Genomic DNA, 27322 nt, shown 5'->3' on the forward strand with positions numbered 1-27322 from the left:
TTTTCAGACCCACTTTAAAGATCTGAGGTTAACCGTTCAGGTACAAAGCCAATCTGAATGCACCAGCATCTGCAATTTACACTCACTTCCAGTTCCATACCCAGCTGCTGTAAGAAGAATAATCTCCTTCATGCTCAGGGAGACACCCAGACTTGCAGCCCCAGGGACAGCACACCCATCAAGCTCCAGAATCCAGGGCAACACTACACACACTGTCATTTACAGTGGGAATCCTCCCCTTGCTGCCAAGCTGAGGGAAATTCTCAAAGGCAATCACCCACTGCAATGACTAAACCAAGGACTGCAGGTATTACACCAGCCTCTCTTAACAATGCTGCACCCAGAGAAAGGTTTCTGGAGAGGAGGATATGCTTTTTCAATGGTGACATTAAGCAGCCACCCAGTTTGCAGCTGGGGACTACACAGCTTTTCAGGACAGTAAAGCAAGTCTCCCAGGAGGACAGATCATCCTACAGTGTAGTGAAGGCTTTAAAGGAGTCCCCTCCTTGCAGAAGAGCTCTTTCCACAGGAGACTGCTAATGGTCAGAGCAGAGGGCTTGTGTCCATCCTGTCAATTAGATGTTCTTATGATCCAACTCTGACCTCAAGTTACTTTTGTTCCAATACATCCTTTTTCTGCAATAAGAAAGGTCTGTTTCCTCCTCTGCAGGATCCCTTCGGCTATACAAAGCTATGTTACAGACTGGGTAACAAGAACTGCTAGGGAGCAGTGTGGAGTGGCAGGGAGGAAAGGACAGTCATGGATATTTTAACCGGGATGTGTACATTTGGGGTAAAAAGGCTTCATTAAAAGTGCATGCTTTTCTTCAGAGGTACCAAGAGCAAGGAATCCCCATCTAAGCTCTGGCTGGGGGAGTGCAGCAGCCTTTGCAACCCCTAGCCCTGTCCACCACTACCCGTCAAGTAGCCAGTGACTGAATGTTCTTCAGCATTTCATCGAAAGCCTCACGGGAAGGTGCTTCAGCGTTCTGGAAGGCCACCTTGATCCGGCTGTAGAGACTGAAGGACTTGAGGTCCAGCCAGATGAATCCGAAGCGGTCGTCATCGAAGAGAACAAACACACCTGGTGTTCGCTCGGGGCTGGTGAAGCCGTGGCCAGCAATAAGCCCCGTCCCATAATAACTGCAAGAAGAACAGCAAAAAAATGGTGTGAGAACAGCCATAATTACCTAATATTTCATCAGAAAACAAAAAAACAAAAGTATGATCAAGCCTTTGTCAAACACACTGCCAGGTACTACAGAACAGCCAGTTTTATACTCGGCTCTTACCACACAGCTCGTAACACCGTTGATACCATTTTAAGTAAAGAAACTCTCCACTGCTTTTGGCTATCCTAACTAGCCCCTGCACACCAAGGCTGATTTTTTTGCTGTAATTCAGCCCAGTAATACATCTGAGATTTACTCCTGCAACTCAAGGATCAACCAAAGCCCAGACAATCCTCACAGAAAAGGCATGTTGAGAGAGTGACCATAAAGGCAAACCTCGTGATAAAACCTAGGGGAAGGGAGAGAAAGGATGATCTAAACAACAGGAAAGTCTAACCTGAGCTGGGGAGGAGTAAAGGTCAGCCTAACCAACAAGCAAGCAGCAGGTGGAGCAGGGTTTTACTCAAACACAACTCGGTTGTGACAGCAGGGATCTTCATGGATTAACCAGCTATAGGTAGGTTTTTCCATGAGCACAGATGTTTGGCTGAAGGTCACCTGCCTAAGCCTCAGCTTTTAGGCTTTTTTTCCATGCTTCATTTAGTATGCTGCTTCACTGACTCCAGGTCTCTTTCAACAAGGCTCTCTGCATACTTGTACTGATGTTTAGGGTGCTCAGCACCTTCCAGAGCTTGCCTCAAGGTATCAGAGGTCAGGGAAGGGTGGGAGAGAGCACTGTGTTCTGAAAGCCAAGGAACAGAAATGACACACAGAGGAATGGGGAGCTGCTTGAAAGGTCTTCAAATACAGAAACTGGGCAGCTCTGGAAAACAAAACACATACAAAAGAAGGGGAGTGGGTGAATTATGGGAGAGGTGCTTGCTTCAGAAGAAACACGATAAACATCTAACAAGGAAGGAGAATGGCAGATGACCGTGGTAAGAAAGAGAGGGAGCAAACAGCATGGAAGGTAGGGCAGCAGCAGCACAAAATCTGAGGACAAGGGGCTGGGAGATCCACATCCAAGTAACAGGCAAGCAAATAACAGAACACATCTCAAAGATACACCCTCCCCTTGTGTTTTGAAAAGTGCCTGGCATGACCAGGCTCTAAACCCACCACCCCCCATTACCAAATTCGGCAGGTCCGGGGGTAGTCTTCATTCCTCGATATGACTCCTATGGGCAGCACGAAGGGCTGGGAAGCTGGTGCCTTGTCCTGGGTTGACCCCTCCGCTCCTGCTGCAGTGTCTTCCCCCTCGGCACCTTCTCCTCCCAAGGGCTTTGCAGCAGGCTGGGAAGGGTCCTCTTCCTCCTGCCGGTGTTCCTGTTCCTGCTCTTCCCGACGCACCTGCTCCTGGACCTCCAGGACAATGCGAGAGAGCTCACTGAAATCACGAAGGTTCTCAATGTCAGGCAGGTGCAGAGGATGTGCCAGGTCAATCTCCACAGTCTGCTGTCCAGCCGGGATGTTGGGATCTCCCTACAGACAGAAAACAGCAGCTTGGCTGCATAGCTCAGACCAGTATCCTCCCCATGTCCACTATCCGACTTCTGCATAGTTCACCCTATTCTACAATCACCAATATGGCAACAAAAAAAAACAAACCTCTCTTGGACCTTGTTTGCTGCTCCCTGAGAGGTCTACATCATGCCTGCCTTTTGCCTCCCAGAAAGAGAATTTTAAAGTCAGGCTGTACTTGCAAGGGTGAAAGAAAGTCAAAGCTGCAACTGCATTTTGACAGAATCCCTCCCTGCAGAGAGGAAGGAGCTCACTAGCCTGGCCTTAGTGAAAAGCTGCCAACATTTAGTACCTAATCCTGAGATACACGTAAGCAATCTCCAGTGACCTGCTACCAGCTGCTCACAGAAAGCAGCTGGAAGGGAGAGGACAGGAAAAGGGAGCCAGGTGGCATCAGGAGAAACTTAGAACAGTATGTTTTAGCTGCTCTGCATGTGTTAAGATTCACCTGATGCATCAATCCCCACAAGCAACAGGATCCGGGGTGACAACAACCTTCCAAAGGCCTCTCCAATGGATCCATAACATCGAGAATACTTTAACAAACCTCTGAGAGAAAGACAAATGCACTCACAGTGATTTTAGTCCCCTTTGCTTTCTTCCCATGAAAGCTCAACATGACAATCTCCAGCCCATGGCTCCCATAGGTTCCTTTGAAGAGACCTGGCTTTATAAGGTCATCAGGGCTACTAGGAGGGAGGTAGATGCGTCGGTATGTCAGGCAGTTGCTGTGCAAAAACCAAAATGTTAGAGAGGTTAAGAGAGAATCCCTCAACATGAGGGATGTGTCTGCAGTCTGTTCCTCTGGACAGCTTTGGGATGTTGACAAGAGAGGTGGGCTCTGTGTTTTCCACAAAACGAACAAACTCAACAGACTTTGCTTTAGACCTATACAAGCATTCCCTCCCTTCACTTCTCTCTACCAGTACTCAGCCACCAGAAGGCTCCAGAAGGAAGATCACAGTAAACCTCTTCACTCCTTGCGATTTCCAGAGAACCCAAGAGTGAAGCATATTTAAACATTGGCTACAGTGAGACAGCTGCTATTATCATAGAAGCATATAATGGTTTGTTGTTGGAAGGGACCTTAAAGATCATTTAGTTCCAACTATTAGAACCTGGGAGTGACAGTTTAAAACCCACCAAGTTCTCCAGGACTGACTGATTTCTGCCTAGCACACTCCAAAGCACATACTGATTACTAATACGGATACTGAGCAGATATCTTCTTGAGACTGGGTATTTGCTCTGTCTCCAAACTGAACACAGCGAAATGACTAGAAAGCACTGTGCTTCACTGTGCCTTTGCACAGAACCTGCAGACACACAACACCCCTCTGGCTGTTAAAGCCCATTGCAAGCACCCGATCTTCAGAACAAATGATCCAATGTGGTCTCCGAGTTGCAGCAGCCTCAATTCCCAAAAAAAGCTGGTGACCTTACTCATATTGGCTGGTGTAGATGAACTTCATTAAAATGAGCTCTTGCATGTGTTCGTGGAAGATGTCTTCCAGAGTTCGACCCCACTCTTCCCGTAGCCATGTCCGGAACTCCTGCAGCACAAGAAGAGAAAATGGGGAAGATAAAGGCATTTAATTTGTGGCAGTGATGCACCTCAACATGACTTCAACTCATCAGCATGATTTACTGGCAGAGCCACAGAGAGAGCATATGCTCTGTCAGACAAGAGGATCATGGCTGAATTTGGTAACTAGCATGTGTTGCTACAGAGCTGCCTTGGAAATACACTTACCAAGTAATGGTAATGGTAACTGCCCTATACCTGCCAGACACCACACAACAGACATGTGCCACTTCAAATACATTACAGGTAGAACCAATATGCCCCCTCAGAATAAAAGCATACGCATCACCTGTTACTGCAAAGTAGCTGATCTACTACTTCCTTACATCCTGACTTACCTTGCGGTTGCTCATTTGTGTACCCATAAGACAACCCCTGTGCCCTATCACTGCATATTAAACATAGAAGGGGAAGCTTTTGAAAGGCACTGAAGATTTAGAAGGTTAAATCCTGATGCATCTAAATCCAAAGGGTGCTCTGAAAACATCTCCTAAAGTACTTTTACACCAGCTCTGACAAGTTAATACCCTACCATGAGTTACAAGTGATAACAGCTTACACTAAGATAGCAGCCTACCAAGTGATATTCCAAGCCTGCTTGCTTTATCTTCTAAAGCCAGATCCTCCAATTACCATAATGCCACACACATTTAACACAGTGCTTTGAAAGTATTAAAGCATTTCTCATCTGCTTCAGAACCAGAAAACACTTTAACTAAACCTTTCACCCAGCGGTTTCCCATTAGTAGACAGACATTCTAAAGCATTTGTTAGAAGCAACTCAAGTTTATCAGATTTGTCAAGTTTAACTAGCTGGCAGCAAACAGCACTACCTGGAACAGGTATTAGCTGAAGGTTTTCATCCTGACATTTATACCTGCACCTTAAAACACGTAGTTTGAGTCAGGAATCTACCTTGCTGGGTATAGCTGACAAACACACACACAGGATAAACAATTAAATGAAGCTTTCAATCCCTCAACCAAGATGATAAGCAGTAGAAGGGTGCCCCACTGACAAGCACGTATTCAAATGCAGCTGGTACTCTGTATTAGGCCTGTGTCTGATAGATCTTAATTACACAGACAGCAATACCATGAGATTAGTGTCTGGCAAGTGCTGCAGGACGTACAATGCATATTGCTGTCTTTGGATACTCCTGCTATCAAGCAGGAATGGTATCACAGCACAGGAAGGAAAAGTTGCTGGGGCTCCTCTGAGCACCTTGCTCAGAGAACTGCCTGAAGCGGCTTTTTGCTCAACAGGATGGACATTAACAGCCTGCTCCAACACCCTGATACACTGAGATTAAGGCATGGGGTCTCCACCCAGACATTCTGCAGGTGCAACACTCCTATATACTGGATCCTTAAATCATACCTTGGCAAGTACCGAAGAGGTTCCCCAAGATCCTGCTATTATTCAAACATGGCCACTTTAAGTTTTGGTTCAAGTCACAGACTGATTCTACTCACTTAAAAAAGATCTAGTAAATCAGCCAGAAGCTACCAGCCTGGGTTTTCATGTATGTTCCATGAATGTTCAGATGCACAGAAGTGAGAAGGCAGAAGACCACCCCTCTGACCCCAACACTAGCTAAGAGCTTCGGTAAGACAGAAATGCTTTATCTTTAGAAAGGGAACATACAAAGAGCTCTAATGCAGACTCTTGGCAAAGGACTCGTACCTCTTGTCTTCCCCCTGACATCCGATGGTGGTCTGTCTGGTTGCATTTCGTGGAGAACTCATCCTTCTTTACAATCTGGAGTTACCATGGAAGAGAATTTAACAGGTTACAAATCTGTTTAGAGATGCTTAGGATGATGTAACTAAGACTGCTGAGAGTAAACGCTTGCCACAACAAACATTACTGAATTTACTACAACAGAGAAATCATTAAGTGATACCAAGTACATCAGCTACAGAAATGAGAAATAAAAGCAATAAAACCCTAACGCATTCTAATGAAAGATAATAGGTTTAAGTTGCCTCTCTATTTGAGCTTCCCTCTTCAAAAGAAAAGGAAACGAGCTCTCAGGAACCTTTGCAAAGCATCCAATGTACTGAATGGATGCTACATCACCTTCTCAAGGTCTCATCTTAAGAGAGAGCTGTAAAACAGTACAGGTGTGTACGTCTGCTTGGACACATTCACCAACCAACTGCACAAGGACTTGTTACATGTCCTTTCCCCCAGCCTGTACAAATACTGGTGCTCCTGCACTCCCACCATGCTCCATCCCAACAGAAGACAGTGTAACAGCCTTGCTGTACTACTGCCAGTGAACAAATTCAGAGTGGGGAACAGCCCACACAACTTGCCAGACACATAATGAGCATAAAGCTGGCATCCACACACACAACAAGGTGGTGAATGCCACATCCCTTAAATCAAATTCTGATGCAGTTTTTTGATGAATCCGTTTCTAGAGCCAATGTGCATCATCGAAAGAGGTGAAGGAGGAGCAAGCTGAAGGAGGTGATCCTGCCCCTCTACTCTGCTCTCGTGAGTCCTCACTTGGAGTACTGTGTGCAGTTCCAGTGTCCTCAACATAAAAAGGACATGGAACTGTTGGAACAAGTCCAGAGGAGGGCCATGAGGATGATCAGGGGCTGGAGCACCTCCTGTATAGGGACAGGCTGAGAAAGTTGGGGCTGTTCAGCCTGGAGAAGAGAAGGCTGCGTGGAGACCTCATAGCAGTTTCCATTATCTGAAGGGGGGCTATAGGGATGCTGGGGATGGACTCTTCATCAGGGACTGTAGTGACAGGACAAGGGGTGATGGGTTAAAACTTAAACAGGGGAAGTTTAGATTGGATATAAGGAGGAAATTCTTTCCTGTTAGGGTGGTGAGGCACTGGAATGGGTTGCCAAGGGAAGCAGTGAATGCTCCATCCCTGGCAGTGTTCAAGGCCAGGTTGGACAGAGCCTTGGGTGACATGGTTTAGTGTGAGGTGTCCCTGCCCATGGCAGGGCGGTTGGAACCGGATGATCTCAAGGTCCTTTCCAACCCTAACTATTCTATGATTCTATGATCACACATAGTATGGATGATGCTGAAAGTGCCAGAGGAACTCACCTGGATATGGCCATTATGAGGTCCCTTATGACCATACATACACTCAACTGTTGCAGCCTTCCTCTCCATGAGATGAATCCTGAAGAGAGGTTTGAACCTCATTGGATCATCAACATGAGGGTCATGAGGTGGCAAGTACATCCACCCTATGATGAACAAACCATCTACCTGCAGAGGGGTGAGAGAAAAAGCACATGAGATCATCTCTGCATGTTTGATTAGTATGCAGCTAACAAATCTGGGGCCTATTCTGCAACAGGGTGGGAGCTGTGGAACAGCTTGCTGCATTTCCAAACTGCCTTCCAGCAATTAAACCAGACCATATGCACTCACAGCACACCCCTGGTGAAGAGGGAGAAGGTTTGTTTACCAGGCTTCCTGAACCACTGGAAAATGATCAGGCCTTTATTACTGCAAACGACTTTGTGAGGGATGCTTGGTGTGCAGGATCCAGAGGGAGAGGCTGCACTGAAGAGACCACACAGCTAGTCAAACTGTAATTGGTTTGAGAGCTCATGCTGGCAGATACTCAAGCAGACGAATTCTGATTCTCATGATTATCCGTGTCTTTTGGACAAGGAATTATTTGGCTCCATTACTCATAGACAGCACAGGAAGCAACAATCTCCTCTGCTGAGAGGTTCAAGTGCCAGCCCTCTTCCTGCACGCCTAACAGAATCCATCCCCTCTAGCCCAACAGTTCCAGAGAAAGGATATTTTCCAAAGAGAGATCTGAGACAAAAGAGGAGCAGCACCACAGAGGCACTCTTGTCTTTATAAGGTCACAATATCATGTAAGTATTGGTGCACTTGGATGCACTCTTCTACTAGTTCATGGAATAGAATCTCGCAAAACCCAAAGGTCTTGTGATTTGTTACACTTCAACCTGTCAGCTATTGAACCCTGGTGCAAAGAACAAGGGCCTCAGGCAGGCTTCTGGCCCAGCTCTTACCAGTAGAGTCAAATGTTGTTCATTAACTACTCTTCCCAGCAGCAAAAGAGCTACCAGGCTCCACAGGTCTTGCACGAGTCATGCCCCTGTATCATAACATCTGATGCCTTAGTCTTAGACATGGCTGGTGAAAGAAGGGAAGGAAACGTGCATGAACACAAGTGCAAAACCCTTTGCAACATGATCAGCTGCAGGCAAAGATAATGCAGTAAGTGATGGGCCAGTGCCAAAACCTCTGCTGTACCCCACACACAAGGAATGGACTTCTGTGCCAGTTACTGGAATAACAGCACTGAACTCTGAATAAAGCCTTTCCCTGAAACACTGCTCATGTTTTCTGTGTGCTCCTGTGGCTGTTTGGAGTATAGCTGAAACACAAAAGGACTCCCTGTGGAAAGGTGGTGACGATGAAGAGGTCAAGAAGCAACCTCTGGGTCCCAATCACTTGCTTCAGGGCTGACTATTCAGAGTCCCCACAGCTCAGAGGTGACAACCAGGTCTAGAAAGCTGTATACAAAAGACTCATGAGTCCTCAACATCACAGCCCCCAGAATGAGGTACTCACTCACCACCACGTTCAGCAGTCCCCCATAGGGCCCAATGTCCGGCTGCCATAACCCCAGGATGTGTCGGTATCGGTGCAGCACTAGGGAACAGTGAGACACTGGAGTGAGCACATCACATTAAGGAATTGGGATTTGGGGGGAAAGAAAATAAAAGACTGCTACCAGACCGCACGCAACACCGCCCAATACCACCCACAACTGCCTTTACTAATGAAAACTGGTTACTTCCAACCACAGCCAGGCAGTTCTGAACTGAGGCCTCCCACAGGCTCACACGGATTTACACTGTTCCCTGCAGCCCTGCTCCTGGTCTGGTGCAGGAGTTTAAACAAACAGAAACCTCACCAGGAATTCACAGAAAACATGGTCCCATCAATGCAAATCATATTATCACAGCTAAAAACAAATAAAGTATCTGCTGTCTCCAAAACATGTTCTTGATGCCACAGGCTGCAAAGCTACAGAAAACAAGAAAGAACAGGGGAATATGAATATTTTGAAAGCATTTCTTTGCTTTATCTAGGCAAACTTGTCTCCAGAGTTCAGCATCCTTAAAAACAGCCAGCAAAGCGTGCAGACCATGCCAGCTTGGGAGATCTGGTGGTGTTACCATGTCAGTAATGGCCTTAAAAAAATCTAAGCAGGTACATTTCAGCACTGCCCAAAAGCTGCTTCAATGTCACCCTCAAAGCCTACTGCAGCAGGTGAGGCTTTCTCTGTCATCTCAGAGATAGGTGCGCTTTCAATCCCACCAAAAAAGGACAAGTAGGAATATTATCAGCAAGCAGGAGACAACAGTCTTAATAAATCTCCAGTCCTTATACAGTCAGCCATTAATTCTGTCCATGGCATCGCCTGACATGATCAGTACAATCTGACATTTTGGTCAGAATCAGGATGCAAATTTCTGTGTAGGTGGCAAGAAGATACTACCCTTGCCTTAAAATGATGCTCCTGGCCAACTCAGAAGGTCACAATAACCCATTTAACTTACAGGACTGGCTTGAAGAACAGATTCTGCTTTGCATCAATTTATAGGAAGAATTGTGTTTCGGTGCAGTTGCTATAACAACTTTGTTTCATTTACCACCAAAGATAACAAGAATTATAAGAATGGATTTATTACACCAAAGCAGAGAACTTCCACAAAGGTTTAGGACAGCAGGGAGGGTTGTCCAGAGCTGCTGCCAACTGGCCTGGAGGAGCCTTTTTCCTGTGCAGTAAACAACTTAAGATTGATAGCCTGGATGACCCAGAGAACCAAGTGCAGCACAAACAGCACTGAGGCAAGCAAGCAAACCACATTCCCAGTTTTCTCATCTCAGTGTGGTAATGTCACATTAATAAAGGCTCTGAGCATAAGCTGCACCACCCAGCACAGTCTGCCTTCTACCCTGTCTGGCATGGAGCTGATAAAACCCAGCTTAGAAAAAACACTACTTTTAAGACAGAAAACTTGATACTAAGCTATCCAAGAGCGATGAGGATGTCTCTCTCCCCAGCTTCTGTCACAAGCACTTTCAGAGCTGTAGGTGCAAGTGATGGGCTTTTCAACAGCCTGATAAGTGTCTGTGTGACAAGGCAAGCCCTTCCACTGCAAGCCACATGCCCACTGAAGATGGTTTGTGTGCTCACTTTGAGTAAACAGCTGGCTCCAGCTGCAGCTCAGTTCACCAAGAACCATGGTTCAGGAAACATGACTGAGTCACAGACACATGGCTGAGTGCGTTTCATCATCTGTCCCGAACACCCAGAAACCCAAAGGAGGCAGAAGGCCAAAAAAGTCCCATTCACCTTCAAAAGAATCCTACCCATTGGATAACAGCTTCTGTGCTTGGTTTACACACCAACAGCAGGGACACTTTAATGGACAAGTCATCTTCCTCACTCGCTCAGGATGCTGTGGACTCCTTCTGTTCTTTCAGGAAATGAAGTGACTGGGGAAAATGCTGGTACTTGGCCAAGGGCCCAAACAAGTCTCAAAGCAAAAGCACAGCTCCATTTTCAAGCCTGGAGTGTCTCTGGGCTCCAGCACGCGAGCAGCTATACTCATAGCAGGGAAAACCTGATGAATTCCAGCTCTGGGTGCTCGTGGAGGGAGACAGGATGGGTCTGACAGTTGTTTCCCTCCCTGCTCCTCAAAAGAAAACAGCATTTGGGTCTTTCTCCAGCATTTTCCTCTGCTATAGATGTTGTCCATTTTTCTCAGTCCTGAAAAACCCTCTTGCCTATCTAAGCCACAAATCCTCCCAGATAGAGTACAAATAACATCCACTGGATGCTTCAGTACAACCCCCATCCAGCCTGGATAATACCCACATTGACACAAGCAGGCCTGAAAGCTCTTCAGATGGGAAGGCAGCTTGAATCCAGCTGGGGATGGATGAGGAAAAGCAGTGAACGACCAAGCTCCCACTAACAGAAGGCTGCCTGGGAAAGGACTAAAGCCTGTGCTCTTCACAAAGAGTTAAGACACAGGACAAGGAGGTGACACTGAGCAAATGCACAGCGATTCAAGCAAGCATTGCAGTGCTGGCACACCACAGACGCTACAGGTATGAACAGACAAGTTACAACCCCAGAATGGGTTATTAAAATAGGAGAGCAGGTGCTTTCAGATCTGTTCTAACTCTTATTCCATTACTGTGTTCAGCTTGGACAGCACAGAGAAATGCAAAAACCTAACACGGGAGATGTCGGTGAAATCTGTAGCCTTTAAAGCAGAAGTAGCTCTCTTTGAGTGGAAAAAACCTGATCCACTGCAACTCCCAGGGCCTCTCAGGATGCAGCAAGGTATCTCTAAGCAAAATGAGCTGGAATAATACAGGCAGTTGCTGCCCCCCAGCTGGTAATAACTGACCTGCTAGTGGGAAACACTAAGTGTTAGAGCCAGGCTAGTTTAAAACGCTGGGGGAAGCAGTCTAAGCTGACCTGGCTAGTGCTGCATGAATACAAATTAGGGAGCACTCATGGTAAACCCTGGCAACAAGGTCATAATAGTCAGGAAGGGAAAAACGGAGGAAATGGGCAATTGCATCTTAAATCACACTTGCTTTTCCCAGAGTAATACAACATGTCTCTAGAGAAAAGGGGCATGAGACATCAAAAGTGTGGGGTTGTGGCTAAACTATTAACTGAGGGAACAGCACAAAATGCCATTTGAGAGCCACCAAAAAGAGCACATTTGGAGCAAACACACAGGTAGCAATCTACAAAGGAATCCCTCATCCTACAGGACAGCTTGGATGTGCCTCTTCTTCCCACCCAGCTCCAGAACAAGGCAGGACTGCTAACCTAAAATTTCCTATCAATTCCTGCTGTACTGCTGCTTGTCTGTCAATGACATTAATGACACCATCTTTGCTTTGTGGCTACCTGTGCTTTCTTTAGCACAGGTAAGTCTGCATCATCCACTCCACTCAGTGTGTGTGAAAACTACATCCCAAGCACCAGTGAGTTAGTAACTTGACTTGGCAAAACTCTGCAGACCTAAAGGAGCATTAGAGACAGCTCAACACCCCCTCTGAAACACAAGCTGTAGTGACTTTCTTAACTGGTGTTAAGAAAGGAAATACTCATCAGTATTTCCCCCCAGTTCCTGCTGAACAGTGAGTGTTAAACTCCAGCATTTTAATACTCTTCCCTCAACACAACATCAGGAGGGAAAGAAGTTCACCCAAAGGAGCTTCTTGACTGAAGAAGGTAAATCACAACCTCTGAAACACCAGGAGAATGTTTCCTAGAGATGGAGATGGTGCTTTAAAGGATTCACTGTGCAGGGAGGGACTTAGTATGGGAATCCTCAGCAGGTTTCACTGAGAAGGTCTGTGGATTAAATGCATCTTAACTGGATCACAAGAAAGCTTTTTGCCAGTCCAGAGCTTATTCAAACTTGCTTCTGGGAGCCCTTAACAGGGTATCTGATGATTTCCTTCTGAGAAAGGAGCAATCTGTGAGGAGCAGAGGGAGTGCTCCCTTTCTGTGAACAGAGACCCACGATTTTCTAACTCAAAGCACTTCAAAAAGAGACTCAGCATAACTCAGTGTCTGCCCTACTCTCATTGCCACTCTGAAGAGCTAGAATACCCCCTTAACGTGCAACAGCATGAACTGACTAACCGGCACCCTCTACACTACCCCAAGGTCCGCCCCAAAATAATCTGCTTAAAGCCACGTCACACTCCATGCAGCATCTTGTGTGTGCTTAGTGCAGGAAGCATCAACCAGCAGGAGGTACGTACGGCAGGTGTAAACATCTCTGTACTCCATGTGCTCGTAGTCGGGAAGGATTTTCATAAAACGCCCCGACTTCACTCGTGGGTTTATACCTGAACAGACACAGCAGGGTAAGTACCAGCAAACTCTGCTCCACTGTAACCAGCACTGTTAACAGCATGATGAACCTGGACCAACCACGCAGAAAAGTCAAACTCTTTTTCGACTTCACTTCCAGTTGTGGGGCACCATTTGTTTGCGTCAGCCCAGTCTCAGGTATACCTGATTAGGAGGATTACTCACACAGAGCTTGGTATGCTCAAGATTCCCCACAGACAACACGTATAAATGGCATCCAGTGAATTCAAAGTGGAATCAGGGTCTTCTTCAAACTCTGTTGTGGGACTATAACGAGCCGTGCTGACTCACGAAGACACTTAGGCCAAGTAAGTACATGGACAGTAGCCCAGGCCTTGAATTAGTTATGCTTTCTGTAACTTAAAACTCAGTTCCCCATTTCCCACACTGCTTCTTAGAGAAACACATTCAGTGGACAGAAAAGTGTATGTGAGCCCTGCCAGTAGCCCCAAATTAACTCTTCTGCAATTAGAGAAAGGTTTATGAGACAGTAGAGAAAATGAGGTCAGACCACCAGGAAACTTCCACTGAGAGCCTGCAAGAGGGCAAACTGTTGCATCTGAACAGGAGAGAAGAGATGGTGCACCCCTGAAAGCCAGAAACTGTGGGCAAGTATTCTCACTTTAGATTTACCATTGCTAGCTAGGACTGTTGAATGGATATGGACACAGTCCTTACTCAGAACTCCAATAAAGTCTGTCACAGAGGTTCTCGCATGTCAAGTGCTGCTCTCTGCCAATGAATGCAGAAACTACTTTAGTATAAAGGAAGACTGAAAACATGTGTAACACAAATCCTGTCTGATTTTCCTGTGGATGCTCAGCAAATCTACTAAAGGTGGGATTAAAACCCTTCTGCCCGTTGTTTTTTCCAGTATTAAGATCAATGCTTGAGGTCATCACTATTCCAAGGTTTAACAAATACAGTACATGTAGAAGCTGAGCCAGATTTTGAGTATGCAAATCTACGGAGACATCTCATGACTGATCTCTCTGCTTTTGTTTCATAAAGCAGAACCTTCTTCAAACAGCCAGAAGCCATAGCTCAAGTGCTTCAGGTCATGCCTTATTTTTTATCCTAAGGACCACCGGTAAGTCAGCTCTTTATAGGATCTGTGATGGGGAATCAAGACAACACAGCTTGGCAGTGCTGGTATGGGAGCTCTCAGGGGCTTTGCAAGGCTCTCTGAGCAACCAGCCCAGCTTCTGACTGCAAAGTGCAAGGTTTGGTTACAGGGGAGACAGCCTCACCATGGACCCAGGCCTTCACTCAGCCCTTAGCCTACCTTGGTTTCTCTCACCTGATGATGCCCCCAGCCCTCCTTACTGTAAGACAGAAGATGTGCACCTGCCTCGCATAAGGCACAGTGGGTGTAAGGATTTGGGGTTCTACTATTTTACTATTCCTAAAACTCACTAACACCTCTCAGAGGCCCAGCCCTGCTAAGCTCTCCTCCTTCAGGAGCAGCTCAGAGGAATGCTCATTCCTTTACCTACTGTGCTTTCCCACTTGACAGCATCTAACAACGTCTTCTCACTGAGATCAAGACTTAGCTACATCAGGGCTACGAAAAAATACCAGTTAATTCCTTAGCAAGATCTGAAAATGGCAAAACAGGAAAGGATGAAAAAACTCCAACACACTTTGTAATAAGGTTAAATTACACTCTCTTTTCCCGTCAAGGGATTGAGGGGCATAGACATCCCACTTCTTGGCATCTGCTTAAAAATAAAACTCCAGACGTATCAACTTCACAGATGAACCCCTGCCATCAGCAAGTAAGTCCAAATAACTTATGCTGTCGGCATTTAATAAATATTCAACACATATATGCTTTTAAAACTGGTACTAAGCAAGGACATATGGATCTAAAGCAGCTTTATCACTTACGCTTGGCATAAACATCTCGACAGGACACTCCTGTGATCTCCAACTTCCGCAGGTTTTCACAGACCCCATATTCTGCAATGACACAGATAACAATGTCAGCTCTGGCACAAAGGCGTTTGCTACCCAGGATCTTGAGATCCACTGTTCGAGAAAAAACAAGATCTTATTAGGTGCCTATTATCTTGCAAGAATAATCTTATTATGCTTGCAAGCTGCTGCATTAGTCCAAGAATCTTATTTCTGCTTTGAAGAGAAAACAGAAAATTAGATGTAATTTCACTAAAGTTTGGAAATCTAATACATTTTACAAGCAATGTCTGCAACAATAAACACAGCATCAGGAACATACAAACACACCAAAGTTACAGGTGCTTATACCTAGACCACAAAGAATGTGAAATGTGGAAGACCTACTCATTCCAGCTGGGGCTGTACACCCATTTAGATCAAATCATCACTCTGTGTAGTAATTATCTACTCCCACTGAGGTACCCAACAGGGAAAACTGCTTATTAGGATCCTACAGAAAAGGTCACACAGGCTTTAAAAAGAATGAAACGGAGACATAAGACAGGCATCAGCATGTACAAAAACGGTTACACTTGAAAGCAGATCAGATTGAGATGGGTCTGTTGTACATTCAAATGCCTTTGATTGCTTACAGAACACCCTGAAAACAAAGCAATACAGAGATCTTATAGGCAGCTTTGAAGCAGAAAATGAGATTCTCCTCTTTCATTTTCAGGAAGTACATGCTGAACTTCTGAGAAACCTTAAAAAAAAAAAAAAAAAAAGCAAGTGCTAACATCTCAATACAAGAAACCTTTAGAAGACCAGAGGGAGGAAATGAAAGCAGGGAGATCCCAAAAAATCATCAGCAACGAAAACCACCATGCTGCAGTGACCCTGATAGATCTCAGTACAGAAAAATACACTCCTTGACATCAAAGACATCTACACCACAGATCAAACACCAGCCTTCCTTAGCAGTACCAAACATCTGCCAAATATGTGATTAAAGTGTATCTGTGAAGACCCTTATCCAGTCATTAAATATTAAACTTATCCGCAGTAGAGCTTCCGTGAATTAACAATTTACTGTGGCTGTCAAATACCACTACTGAATGCTGGTAACCTACTGCAAACTGAGAATTCATTTTTCATATACAAGAAAACCAGAAGTTTCCCTGAATGAATCCAACCTCCTCCATTCTATAAATACACTTGTGGTACATGTACATGATGAGACAGCACATGCAAAGCTTACTGTCAGCCTGCCTACAGGGAGCACATATTCTGCAGAACATCGCTTTGGGTAAGCAAGTTCAACGAAGAGTAGGCAGAAGGTACAACAAACACATTGCCCTTCGTTAAAAGATGCAAAGGTCAGTGGGAGAGCTCCTGCTGACTTCCTTTGCAAAATCCAGAGGAAGCTCAAAGCGTTATCAAACACAAGGTGGGATGAGGAAGCAACATCAGCCAGGAGCAGACAGACAAGCTTGCAGGAAAGGACTTCCAGCACAAACAAGCTATGTAATGCTGGGCTGCAGCCAGCTGACCTGAGACAGCTCATTCTGCAGATGGGTGAAACCAGAGCTCTGCTGGAGACTGGAAATTCAGACCCAGGCAGCAGCTCGCCCAGCCCTCCTGCCAGAGCTATCAAGGCTTTCAACCACTGGTGTGCATTATGTGCACAAGTGGGTATGTGTTTGCTAATGGAGAGAACAGCATGTCTCCTCAGCCAAGCTGAAAGTCAGAGATCTTTATGACAGAAACAGGGTGGTCACAGCCTGCTGTTTGCAAACATGCAACTCTTTGCATGTAAACAAATACTCACCTGGCCACAGAACCAGTAAGATGCAGGCTTTGTGCAGCAGGCATTGCAGCTAGATTAAATTCAGTATCACTGAGGATATCTGTGCTGCATCAGAAAGGGAGGAGACATGCAGAGGGTCCTGCCCAAATGGCATTTCTCTGTGTTGCTCTAACAGCAGTACTAGCACAGTCATATTGTCTCTTCCTTCAGAAAGTGCTAATTTTTCAGTTTTCCCTACTAGGTCTATAAATTTGAGTGGACTGCCACAGTAATCTGTTACCAGCAGGTATCTTAAAACAACAGGGTGGGGTGGGAAGTGATTGATGTTAAAGCTCTATCCCAGTTTTATGCAAGTGCCCCTGATAACCTGCAGTGAAATACTAATTTCATGAAAGCCAAACCACTACTAAAGGTGCATTTCTAACTGCTGGAGTTTGTATCTTTCCTGAAGAGAGTCAAAGTTCTTCCAATAGCAAGCTCATTAAATTAAAAAAAAAAAAGATAAAAACTTAGAATTTAGATATGCTGCATGTGATGTGATGTTAGACTCTAAGGCTTGTAAGAAAGTATTATCAGAATAGAGAAAAATAATCAAGAATAAAGAAAATAACCTAATTTTTGTGTGCTTTAATACATCTCATTTTCTGACAACTAGTCCGTATCCTGTTTTGTACAGCAAACAACTACAAAGAGTCAAAATCCCATAGCGATGGCTAAGCGCTGGTTAAGCCCATCACTTCAGCTTCTCTGATCCATGAGATGTGAACACCACAATGGCCTCTTGATGAGACAAAATAGTCCTTTGGCTCACGGTGCCTACAAAGCCTCCAAATACCACAAGCAATAAACGCAAACACCTCTTTAATCCATACATAAAACTAAGTAGAACTTTGATATAGCTACAGTAAAATAAAATGGATGTTTTCTTAACAGAGAACAGAAAGCCTTTTCCAAGAAAGCTTTGAAGGGCTCAAGCTTCCTAGGAAATTCCACTTCAGTGCAATTAAACCTATTTTCAGGAAACACATCTCAGTGCAACAGCTACCTGAGTAAAGTATTCTAGAGGGTTAATAGTCACAGAAATCCACACATGAAATTTAGACTGTTAGAAAATGGCTACTTAATCCTACTTCAAAAGAAAGGCTGGAAATTGGGTTTAAACTTCTTCCTTGACCAGCTGGAAAGCCTGTTTTATTAGATTTGCAAGAAATGCTTGAAAGATTTACCAAACACAGAGCGACACAGTGCTGTTTCCACGGTCACATGCACTAGAATTTAAAGGACTTGCTAAGGCAGCTCTCCATTTATTAGGAACTGCACTAATGCAATTTACTCCCTGGCCTGCCTCTCACCATCTGCTCTTTTGAGCCTCATGTTCCCATCTCCTCTCTAGAAGCCATGCCATACATCTCCTTCTGTGTGGCTTGCACTGAAGCTTAAAAAAAGCAAACAAACAAACCAGGTTCTTCCAGCCCAAGTAGGGAAGAACCCCCATACTCTTATCAAAGACCAAATTACTGCTTTTCCTCTCCATCTTTCTCAGCATAGCAATGCTAGTCAGCAGCTTCAAGCACTCAATGTGGACATCCGCAATTCAGAGGAAGTGAGGATGTCTGGAAGAGCTTGAAACCCTTATCACTGCTATGTTTGAACTGTACCCTGCCTAATCAAGTCCTCCAATTACTCCTGGGTAATTGTGTGTTTACAAGGCTGTGCACAGAACAGAAAGCACAGAAAATGACTGGATTATTTCAGAGAACACAAAAATAGAAGATTCTCAGGCGAACACCCCCTAAATACCAGGTGGACAAGCTTGGAACCAACTTCTTGTTTCCAAAGGCTGAACTATCAGATTGAAATACACCAAATAGTTTCCCAAACACTTCTCCCAAGGGAAGGCCTGTAGTTACCACTGAGGTATTTTGCAGCCACAGATAAGAAGATCTGATCTGCAACAAATGAAAGCATTTGTGGAAACCCTGAAGCAAAAGATGGGTAGCTCTAGGTCTACAGCTTACAAGCTGACCCAAGGAAGACTCTCTGAAGGATGGCTACAGCTAGTGAGCACCTGCTATTAGCAGTGAGAAACAGCAAACCATTCCCAAGTTGTATTCTAAAAGCCAAAGAAAATGGTCAGAGATGAAGAAAAGCCCATGATGGTTCACTAGAGAAACACGTAATACAGTGTTTTAACCTCATATAAAGGGAGATTAGAGCCCTGAGACTTATTAAAATCACCTTTGCGCTTACTAGGCTGTAGCACTACAGGAAATTGTTCCTGTTGTGGGAGCAGCTGTACATCAAACTCCTATGTGGATTCTCTGGAGTCCTGTAAGAGCTGAGCTCCATGCATCAGCTCCCTCACTGATTGTATAAACAAGATTTCCCACTCTTCTCCACAGGCACCTCCTTCTGTACAACCTACTGGAGGTTAGCATCTTCAAACATTGGCTGGCATTTTTCATCAGGTCCAAGAACTGCTGGAGGTCGTTCTCACAAACAAAAGCCTTTTCATTCAAGTTCCAGATCTGGTTATTCTGAATTACTGGCCTGTTTCCAGGTGTTCTGCTGCACCTGTGGTGTTTTATTTTAAGATGAAAGTGATTACCATTTAAAATAGACTATCAGGTGTTAATCAAGGTAGGTCAGGCCACCAGCCAGGGTGAAAGAAGCCTTAATTCTGCTCCCACTGCAGAGATCAGCAATCTCCTATTTATAGAAAACATGAAAGTGACTGCAATCCTCTTCTTGCCAAAGAAGCAATAGAGACATTGTTTACATCAAACAGTTGCAATGATAAAAGGACAACAGCCCTAAAAAGCCATGCCAGTGTTTCACAACCACTTCTGGTTAATCCCAGCACTCTTCCAGTTCAAAATCACCAGCAAAAGCCACCCTGCTTTCAGGAGGACAAGTCCTCTGAATGCCTGCACTAACCAGAAGATGTTCTCAAGTTGAATCTACAGCTGAGTCAGTACTGCAAGAACAAGACACCAACACTCAATGGCTGACTGAGGCAATGGCTGGGCTTCTCTCAGGGAACTGTTGCATTTAATTTTAGAATCATCTTTCTTGTTTCTTTACTGCTGTGTATTTCTGAAAAAGCAGATTGTTTTGCACATGCAACTGACACAAAGTTGAAGTTTACTAGTTACCACCTCAGAGCACTCAGCTCTGGAACACCATCAGTAGGCTTCAGAGTAAATAAGACATCAATGCAAGGAGCACACCAGGAGAGGTGCACATGCTCTCATTCTGTTTCTAGGACACGCAGCTTCACAAGAAGACTCAGGCAGATACAAGCACAAGTTGCCCTCAGCTGGGAAGTGGCTTGTTTTTGGGAAAGATAAATTCCGTTTCACGTTTGACTATCATACAGTTAACCAGTGTAGGGTTATACAGAAACACAGTACAGGATGTTCTAAATTTTACACGTGCATTTATATACCTGATGCCCATGCAGGTCCTCAAGTAGTTGCACACTCACATTTGAATACACTCAGTAGCTGACCATGTGCAACAGATCACTAAAACACACACAGATAACTGCAAAACAGCTCCATAAAATGACAGATTTTGTATGTGTACAAATACTCATAGTGACAGCACTACCACAATGGTGATTACTCACACTGCTGTGTAGAGCACTATGAGCAGTGCAAGTCCTTATGAACTGCTTGGAGAACTATGAGTGCCCAAAACAGTGCAGTAACCGTTTCATACATTAGAACTTGCTTTATGCACCTCTCACCTTGTATCTAGCCAAGGACCTTGAGACAAAAGTGTAGTCTAAAAGCTTTTCCTTCCTGTCTGGTTCAGTTTCAGCCATATAAAGCCCACTTAGCTTTTGAACATTCCTTTATCTACTTGCAAGAAAATACAAGGAGCAGTGACAAATTCTGTAAGCAAATTTATTTCTCAATCAGGCCGAACTTAATGGGTCCTTTTGAAGACAATCTGGCTTATATTGAGAAGTTGTATACATTTCTCTGTAAACATATTGCCAGGATCATAACCTATTAAAATAAGTAATCAGTGAAGTTTGTAAACCATTCATAAAACACATGTTCATGAGGATTCTACGTTAGCAGAGGAGAATAAGGAAAGAATGAATACTATTTTATTAGACTGTCTCCAAAAAACAATGTTAAGTTACTGGGACAACAGGATCATCCCATGCTGAAGTAAGGAACAAGAATGCTTTCGTGTACATTTTCTAGGTACAGCCTTTGTACTGTCCAAGGGTTCCTGGATAGTGCTGATAAGGCAAGAATTCATTCCTTCAAGGATGAATGCATCTGAACTGATCCCACTGCTGATGGCAGGCAGCCACTCTGCCATATCTAAATTCTTCATCTTGATGCCCTCACTGGTATTAAAAACAGAAAACAACAACAACAAAATATACATGACTTCATGTGCTGGCAGCAGATGCACCTGGCAGGATCATACTATTTAGAGAGATGATGAGCACAGTAGGACAGCCGCTGGATTAGCAAACAGGGAACAGAGAGCCACAATGTCGTCAGAAAAAGCACAAGGAGGAAAGAGTAAGAATTTCAGTCTAACAGAGCCACAGCAGCACAGAACTGAGACGCTGTACCAACAACCCACCCTCAAGCCTTTGCATTACTGCAGCACAGCACCCTTGTAACAGACATCCAATGCACATACAAACTGGGAACCCCCAGAAACCGGGCCCGGTGCTTCCCGTGATGGGACAGGTACGGATGACCTTACCCAGGGCTGCCCTTCTCCATCTAGCTCACTAGTCCCTGCTCCTGCTTTACCCACTGTGCCTCCACGCCTCCAAGGCCCCCAGCTCAGCCCCACTCTGCAGGGACTGATCACTCCCTGTCCTCTCTGCCTGAAATACACCATCCTCAGGATTCACCCAAGGACACCCTACAAGGAGGCATCACCCACCAGGGCCTGGTCCCATCCCCATTCCTCCCATCCAGCTGCCACTCCGGGAAACAACCCCAGCTCGATGCCCTTCGCTACAGCCGCTCACATGTGACTCCTTCTGCAGCAAGGTCCACCAAGTAAGGACCGCACCCCAGAGGACCCGAGATGTACCCTCTTCTCCACCTCCACCCCCAGAGCCCTGCCTGGCGCCTTCACACCTCACACCACAACCCGCAACCCTCAGCTGTTTCCTCCACCCCCAGACCTCCCACACCATCCCCTCCCGTCTCTGCACCACTCCACCACAACCCCATAACACCCGGGTGCTTCTGCATCGCCCGGGACCCTGCCCTTGCACCCCCCGGCCCCCCACCTCAGGGCGGGCGGTACCTTCGCGGCAGCGCCGCCGCCAGATCGTGTCAGTGCGGAGGATGCGGCGGAAGGTGGTGCAGACACGGGCCAGGCTGGGTAGGTCGGTACCGGGCAGGGAGCCGAAGATCTGCACTAGGAGCTCAGGGGGCAGCTCCAGGATGGACAGCGGGGCCCGTCCAGCCGAGCCGGCCTCGGCGGGGTGCGGCAGGGGCCGCCCGCCCTCGATGCGCTCCGCCGCCTCCTCGTCCTCCTCGGAGCCGCCGCCGCCCGCCTCCTCGGGGTCGGTGTCGGTGTCCGGCTCGCTGTCCCCGGCCCCGCCGCGCCGCTGCTCCCGCGCCGCTCCCCGCCGGCGGCACCCGCGGGCCGGGCCCACCCCGCACAGCCGGGCACACACCGCCATAACCACCACCGCTCTGCCCGAAGGGGCGGGGCGTCGTGCCGCGCGGCGCCGCGGGCCACGCCCCCCGGCCGAAGCAGCCAATCAGCACCGTCTCTAAGCCCTCGCCACGCCCCCGCTGACATTGTACCCAGAGCAGTTACAGCCGTCAGTAGGGAGCCGCGATCTCCCCCTAGCGTGCGGGGGGACTGAGCGCCCGGCGAAGGGGCCGGTGCGCGGGGAAGGCCCGGCACCGCAGCCCGCGGCCCGGGCGGCGGTGCTGGGGCCGGGGCCGTGACAGCGACAGCGAGGCCAGCGGCCCAATTCGTTTGGTAGAAAAAGAACCCAAAATGTCATTTTTTCGCCTGCTGAGGGTTAAAAGTGAGGACACCTTCTTTGCCCCGTGTGAGGATCGAACTCACGACCTTCAGATTATGAGACTGACGCGCTACCTACTGCGCTAACGAGGCTCCTCGTCAAAAGCGCTTGCGCCCTGCGCCCTGCCCCCTCCTCCTACTTGCATCCCCCTGGGACTCTCTCCTGTGCCCCCTGCCCGTTCACGTTTCTCCGTGGGGTGTTGCACGGGAAACCTCCCTTCTTTGCTTCTTTCTTCGCAGTAAAACCTGCTTTGTTTTTTGCCCCTAACACATTCTTTCCCCATGTTTTCCTGCAAGACCTGACATATTTTGCAAATGGCTCCTCTTTCCCATGCTGTTCTGCAAGAAAGACCTTGGGTTTGGATTTTTGTTTCAGTAAATAGCTATTTTTATCCATGATCTGCAAAACATCTGCATTACTGACTCCTGAGCATCCTCATCCAGGTTTGCTGGCCAGGAACAGGCTGCGAGGGCTGCACTGATAACATGCTCGCAAGGAAATCAAGTTGTTTTCACATAACTGGAAAGATTAAAGCCAGCCTTGTTTGTGTTTCTGCTGTGCAGAGTCGCGGCTCGACTGGGATTTCTGCAGTGAAATGAACTCTGTGCATTCAGTGAAGCGCTCGGCAGAAGAGGCTCCCTTGTGGTGCCACAGAAGTGCTGCCCTGAATCCTAATCGACAGGCCTCACCCTTAGTGGGGGTCTCCAGGCAGCAGTCACCATGACAATCAAGCAACATGTACCTAGATTGGAAGAAGATGGGAAAAGAGACACTTAATTGCTTTGGAAAGTCTCCAGACCTCACCCACGAGCATCACTGCAGGGAAGCTGTTCACCTGCAAAGCAAGCAACTAGCAGAAGATGAAGGAACAGACCTTTAGACATCGGTCCCACCAAACAAGAAGAGACGTCTGGGTCAGCCCAAGGGTTTTGCCAAGGGCCTGGTGGGCAGCTTTTGTTGTCAGGGGGGGCAATACCCTAGTTTTCAAGGATCAGATGGACATTCAGGTGTTGAATTCAGGTTGCAAGGCTGGTGGTATGAACAAAATCACTACAACCACAGGATGAGTAAATCCAAGGCTTCTTACAGCCTGAACCACTGCATTCCTCCCTCCAACACTGCCCACGTGCAGAATGAGGATGGCATTTTTAAGAACGTGCTAATCCTTTGGTGCTTCAGTGATGGACAAGTTTAGTGCCCACAGTTCTCATCACATCAAGAAAAGCTGCTCCAAGCATCTAAACCAAGGCACATGGACAATGAATCACCTAAAACAGACATCAACCATTGGGAAATGTCTATAGCTGTTTTCCACCTGTATTGAATCACATGGTTTTGCCCTCACTATGTTACACTCTGCTGGTAATCAAAAGTTTCTGACACAGCTGTAGAAGGCCTTGTCATATCTGTTCGCTTCATATCTGAAGCGATGGATTCATGGTGAGAACAGGAAAAGTACTGATGGCAAGGATTTTCATGTGAATGAAACAAAAGATGTCCTTGGTGGTATTGCCTCGAGCAGAAACTCAGCAGTCTACAGCACACACAAGCTTTTCCCTCTTTTCCATTTTCTATTTTTATCTGGACTTTCTTCTTTTTCCTTTTCCTCTGAATATTCCTGCTGTGCCACACAACCTTCTCTCCTTTTCCCTCTCCTACCTCTCCCTATAACCTTTTCCCCCAGCCTTGGCTCCATGGACGCTGAGCCACTGCATCCTGCTCCATCACTCAGTGCTCAGACTTTCCCCCTGGCCCACTGACCCCCTTTCCAGCCCAGCCTAGCAGAAGGCAGGACAGCCCATCATAAATCCATGCCAATTCCCACAGAGCTCCACCACCCCCTGCCATTTCCTCCAGATTAAGAAGAGAGGGGAAAGTCCATCTGACTGAAAGGCAGTGCCACTTCCATGATGCACTGATGTCACCTGGCAGGGAGCAGAGCCCAGCAAAGACAAGGCAATGCAACAAGCCCTGTGGGCTCCTAGTACTTGGGGTGACTGCATTTCCCCTTCCCATGGATCAGAGTGGGGGAATGTCAGCTTTTTGTCACATTAGAGAGGAAAAATGATCATTGTCTCCACCCTAAGTTTCACGACCCAAACATAAAAGGTTTTCAATGCTGTTCTTGTGGAGCATCACGCTATAGATAGTTACATGTAGAGAGGTGGAGGCTGGGCACAAGGAAGGTCCCTGGGGAGAGCAGAGCAGGGTTCTTATAATGAACATAACTTATGAATTCACTGATAGCCACCCCATCATCAGATGATAAAACTGGCACTTTCCCCTCTCTGTTACTGAGTCCATTATCTGAACCTACCAGCCTTGTTCTTGATGATTAGCAAAACCAGTAAAAAAGCGTTATCATCATCTTCCATCCTCTGTGGCGCTACCAAGTGTCTGAGCACCCTCCTTTGTAAACATCGCTGGAGTAATAGCCCTGAGCTTTCCAATCCTGCTGTTCCAGGCAGGCAGTTTGCAGCCATTAACAGAGGGCTTAAAAAAAAAAAAACCCAAAACAAAAAAAAGAAAGATGTACCAAAAGGAGAAGATTTTATTGTTATATTTCCCTTCAGCAATTAAGGAGCTGATGTGGCTCCCGCTATAGTCAATTAGTCTCCACGCTCACTCTAAAGGGCTTTGGATTGGTCCCAAAGTTAGTGTCCTCATTTTCTGTAATCCTGGAAGTGTTTATGCCTTCCCAGCCTTTGAGCGGGGATGAGCCAGCTGATGGCATATCCAGCCAATTATAACCTGGACAGCTAGGAGAGAATTATTTATTTTCCATTTGGCAAGAGGGACAGAAAAGTATGGCAAGGGAGGCTGAGACAGATGAACAAACCCTCTTTGCAAGCCCTCTTTGCCACGTGAAGTATTTGCAGCATAGCTTTTTGGGCATAAGCCTGCAGTGAGATTTCTTTGTAATAAGCATTGTTGGAGGCAGGACACTTTGAAGAGAGAGTATTTATATAGAAAGACCAAAGAATTTTCTTTCATTTTTTGTGATGTACCTATTTTTCTCTCAGATATTTTTTTTTTTGCTTTTTTTTTTTTTTTTTAAGCTGGAAAATAGCTCCTCTCATCGTGATTTCAGTGTTTTTCCTTCCTTCTTCCTTTCTGTCTGGACATTGATTTTGCAGGATAAACTGATTAGTGGACAGACTGGGCTCTTCAGGGACAATCCAGAGCACTGCAGAAAATGCTGCAGATGACTCAGGAAGTGTTTTGCATCCTTCTGCTTTAGAGCTGAGCCCGGTGTCTTCTCGTTATGAAAGAGATTATGGTCTTTCTTGAACACACTGTCCTTGCAATGTGGTATTAGCCAATCCTAACGATCAGCTGTGGTCATGAGTAGCTGGGCTCACCAAAGACTTTCTAGCACTCCTGCTAGAAGCAGTTGTTGTTCTTTCAGCTCTGGCCATGGTCCAGCCTGAACGATTTCATTGTGCCCGGCACTTCTGGTAGCTCAGTTCACAGAAGCATTATCCTGTTCAGGACAGATCACAGGACAAGCAGTCAGGTGTCTGAGATGCTATTACTGGGTCTGCTGCTGAGCAATGGTTGTGCAATCACAGGCAGCTCACTGAACCTCCGTGCGGCTCAGTTTCTCACAATGTAAATAAGGAGGGTGTTTACTGAAGCCACAGGCGGTGTAGTACTCAGTATTTGAATGTGTGTGGAATTGCTTAAATCCTAGGAGTATTAAAAATCAGTGGAAAACTTTGTTGCATACTGTATTATCCCACAATTTCCCTGCTATGCCTTCCACACTCATGCGGTTGTTACTGTTTGCCAAGAGGTTATGGATCTGTTTGAGCGACAGGTAGTACATAAACATAAGTTGTTATTGCTTACACCAACCAATCTACTGTGTTTCCTTGTGAAACAAATGGCTCCCATTTAAAAGGGGATCCTGAAGCCAAGAAGTGTTTGCTGGAACAGCAATAGCAGCTGTACCTGATGTCAGGGCTGTGGCACGTGGCAATGATCTCTTAGGCAATGCTTCTTGCAGGGGGAGTGCAATGAGTTTTGGCCAAACATTCTAAGAAAACTGTGGTTTTGTGATGACATTGAGCCACTCTGTGTGCTAGTTTGGGTTTACCATCCAAAAAAGCATCTATTAATCTCAAAAGTGTTATATTCCAGAAGTTTCATGAAATATGTAGCCAGATAGAGGAGAGAGTCATGGGGAACAGCTTAGATAAGGGATGCCTTATCTGCTGTCAGACCTCAGAGAAAACTCACATATGGAAAATGTTCTGCAACTTGTTTCTTTAGCTTCACTTTTCTCAAATTACATTTTTATATCCCCCCAAAAGACAGATATTTTGTCATTCTCATCACTTCTTTGATAGAG

At 46.1% G+C, this 27322-nt stretch overlaps 1 protein-coding gene and 1 non-coding gene across 4 annotated transcripts; both read right to left on the reverse strand.

The window, feature by feature from the left end:
• Positions 1-783: 783 nt before the first annotated feature.
• FBXO31 (F-box protein 31) lies at positions 784-22620 on the reverse strand. 3 transcript variants are annotated; one of them, XM_061369953.1, is made up of 10 exons: positions 22233-22620; positions 15119-15190; positions 13117-13203; positions 8879-8955; positions 7357-7524; positions 5965-6039; positions 4137-4246; positions 3268-3421; positions 2305-2654; positions 784-1143 (listed from the first exon to the last, which is right to left on the reverse strand). In XM_061369953.1, the coding sequence occupies exons 1-10, from the start codon at positions 22612-22614 to the stop codon at positions 921-923; spliced, it is 1698 nt and encodes a 565-aa protein (XP_061225937.1). In that variant the 5' UTR covers positions 22615-22620; the 3' UTR covers positions 784-920. The 3 variants fall into 3 exon arrangements, with proteins under 3 accessions (XP_061225937.1, XP_061225938.1, XP_061225939.1); XM_061369954.1 differs by lacking the exon at positions 13117-13203; XM_061369955.1 differs by lacking the exons at positions 8879-8955; positions 13117-13203 and having other exon boundaries at positions 22216-22620.
• A 367-nt stretch (positions 22621-22987) lies between these two features.
• Positions 22988-23060, reverse strand: TRNAM-CAU (transfer RNA methionine (anticodon CAU)). Its single transcript has one exon. It is a non-coding gene; the product is annotated as a tRNA-Met (tRNA).
• Between the last annotated feature and the right edge of the window lie 4262 nt (positions 23061-27322).

The sequence above is a fragment of the Neopsephotus bourkii genome, unplaced genomic scaffold (assembly GCF_033783945.1).
Source record: "Neopsephotus bourkii isolate Nb327-2 ecotype Australia unplaced genomic scaffold, CSIRO-AGI_Nbou_v1 NB_1525, whole genome shotgun sequence".
Taxonomy (NCBI): domain Eukaryota; kingdom Metazoa; phylum Chordata; class Aves; order Psittaciformes; family Psittacidae; genus Neopsephotus; species Neopsephotus bourkii.

Bases quoted from the DNA above. Each gene is read 5' to 3' on its own strand.
- FBXO31 (XM_061369953.1), bottom strand. From the start codon at position 22,614: ATGGCGGTGTGTGCCCGGCTGTGCGGGGTGGGCCCGGCCCGCGGGTGC. The intron at 3,422-4,136 runs GTAAGGTCACCA...GTTTTTGCACAG, and splicing joins ATCTACACCAGCCAATATGA to CAACTGCCTGACATACCGAC. The intron at 1,144-2,304 runs GTAATGGGGGGT...TTCTTCTTGCAG, and splicing joins CCCCGGACCTGCCGAATTTG to TTATTATGGGACGGGGCTTA.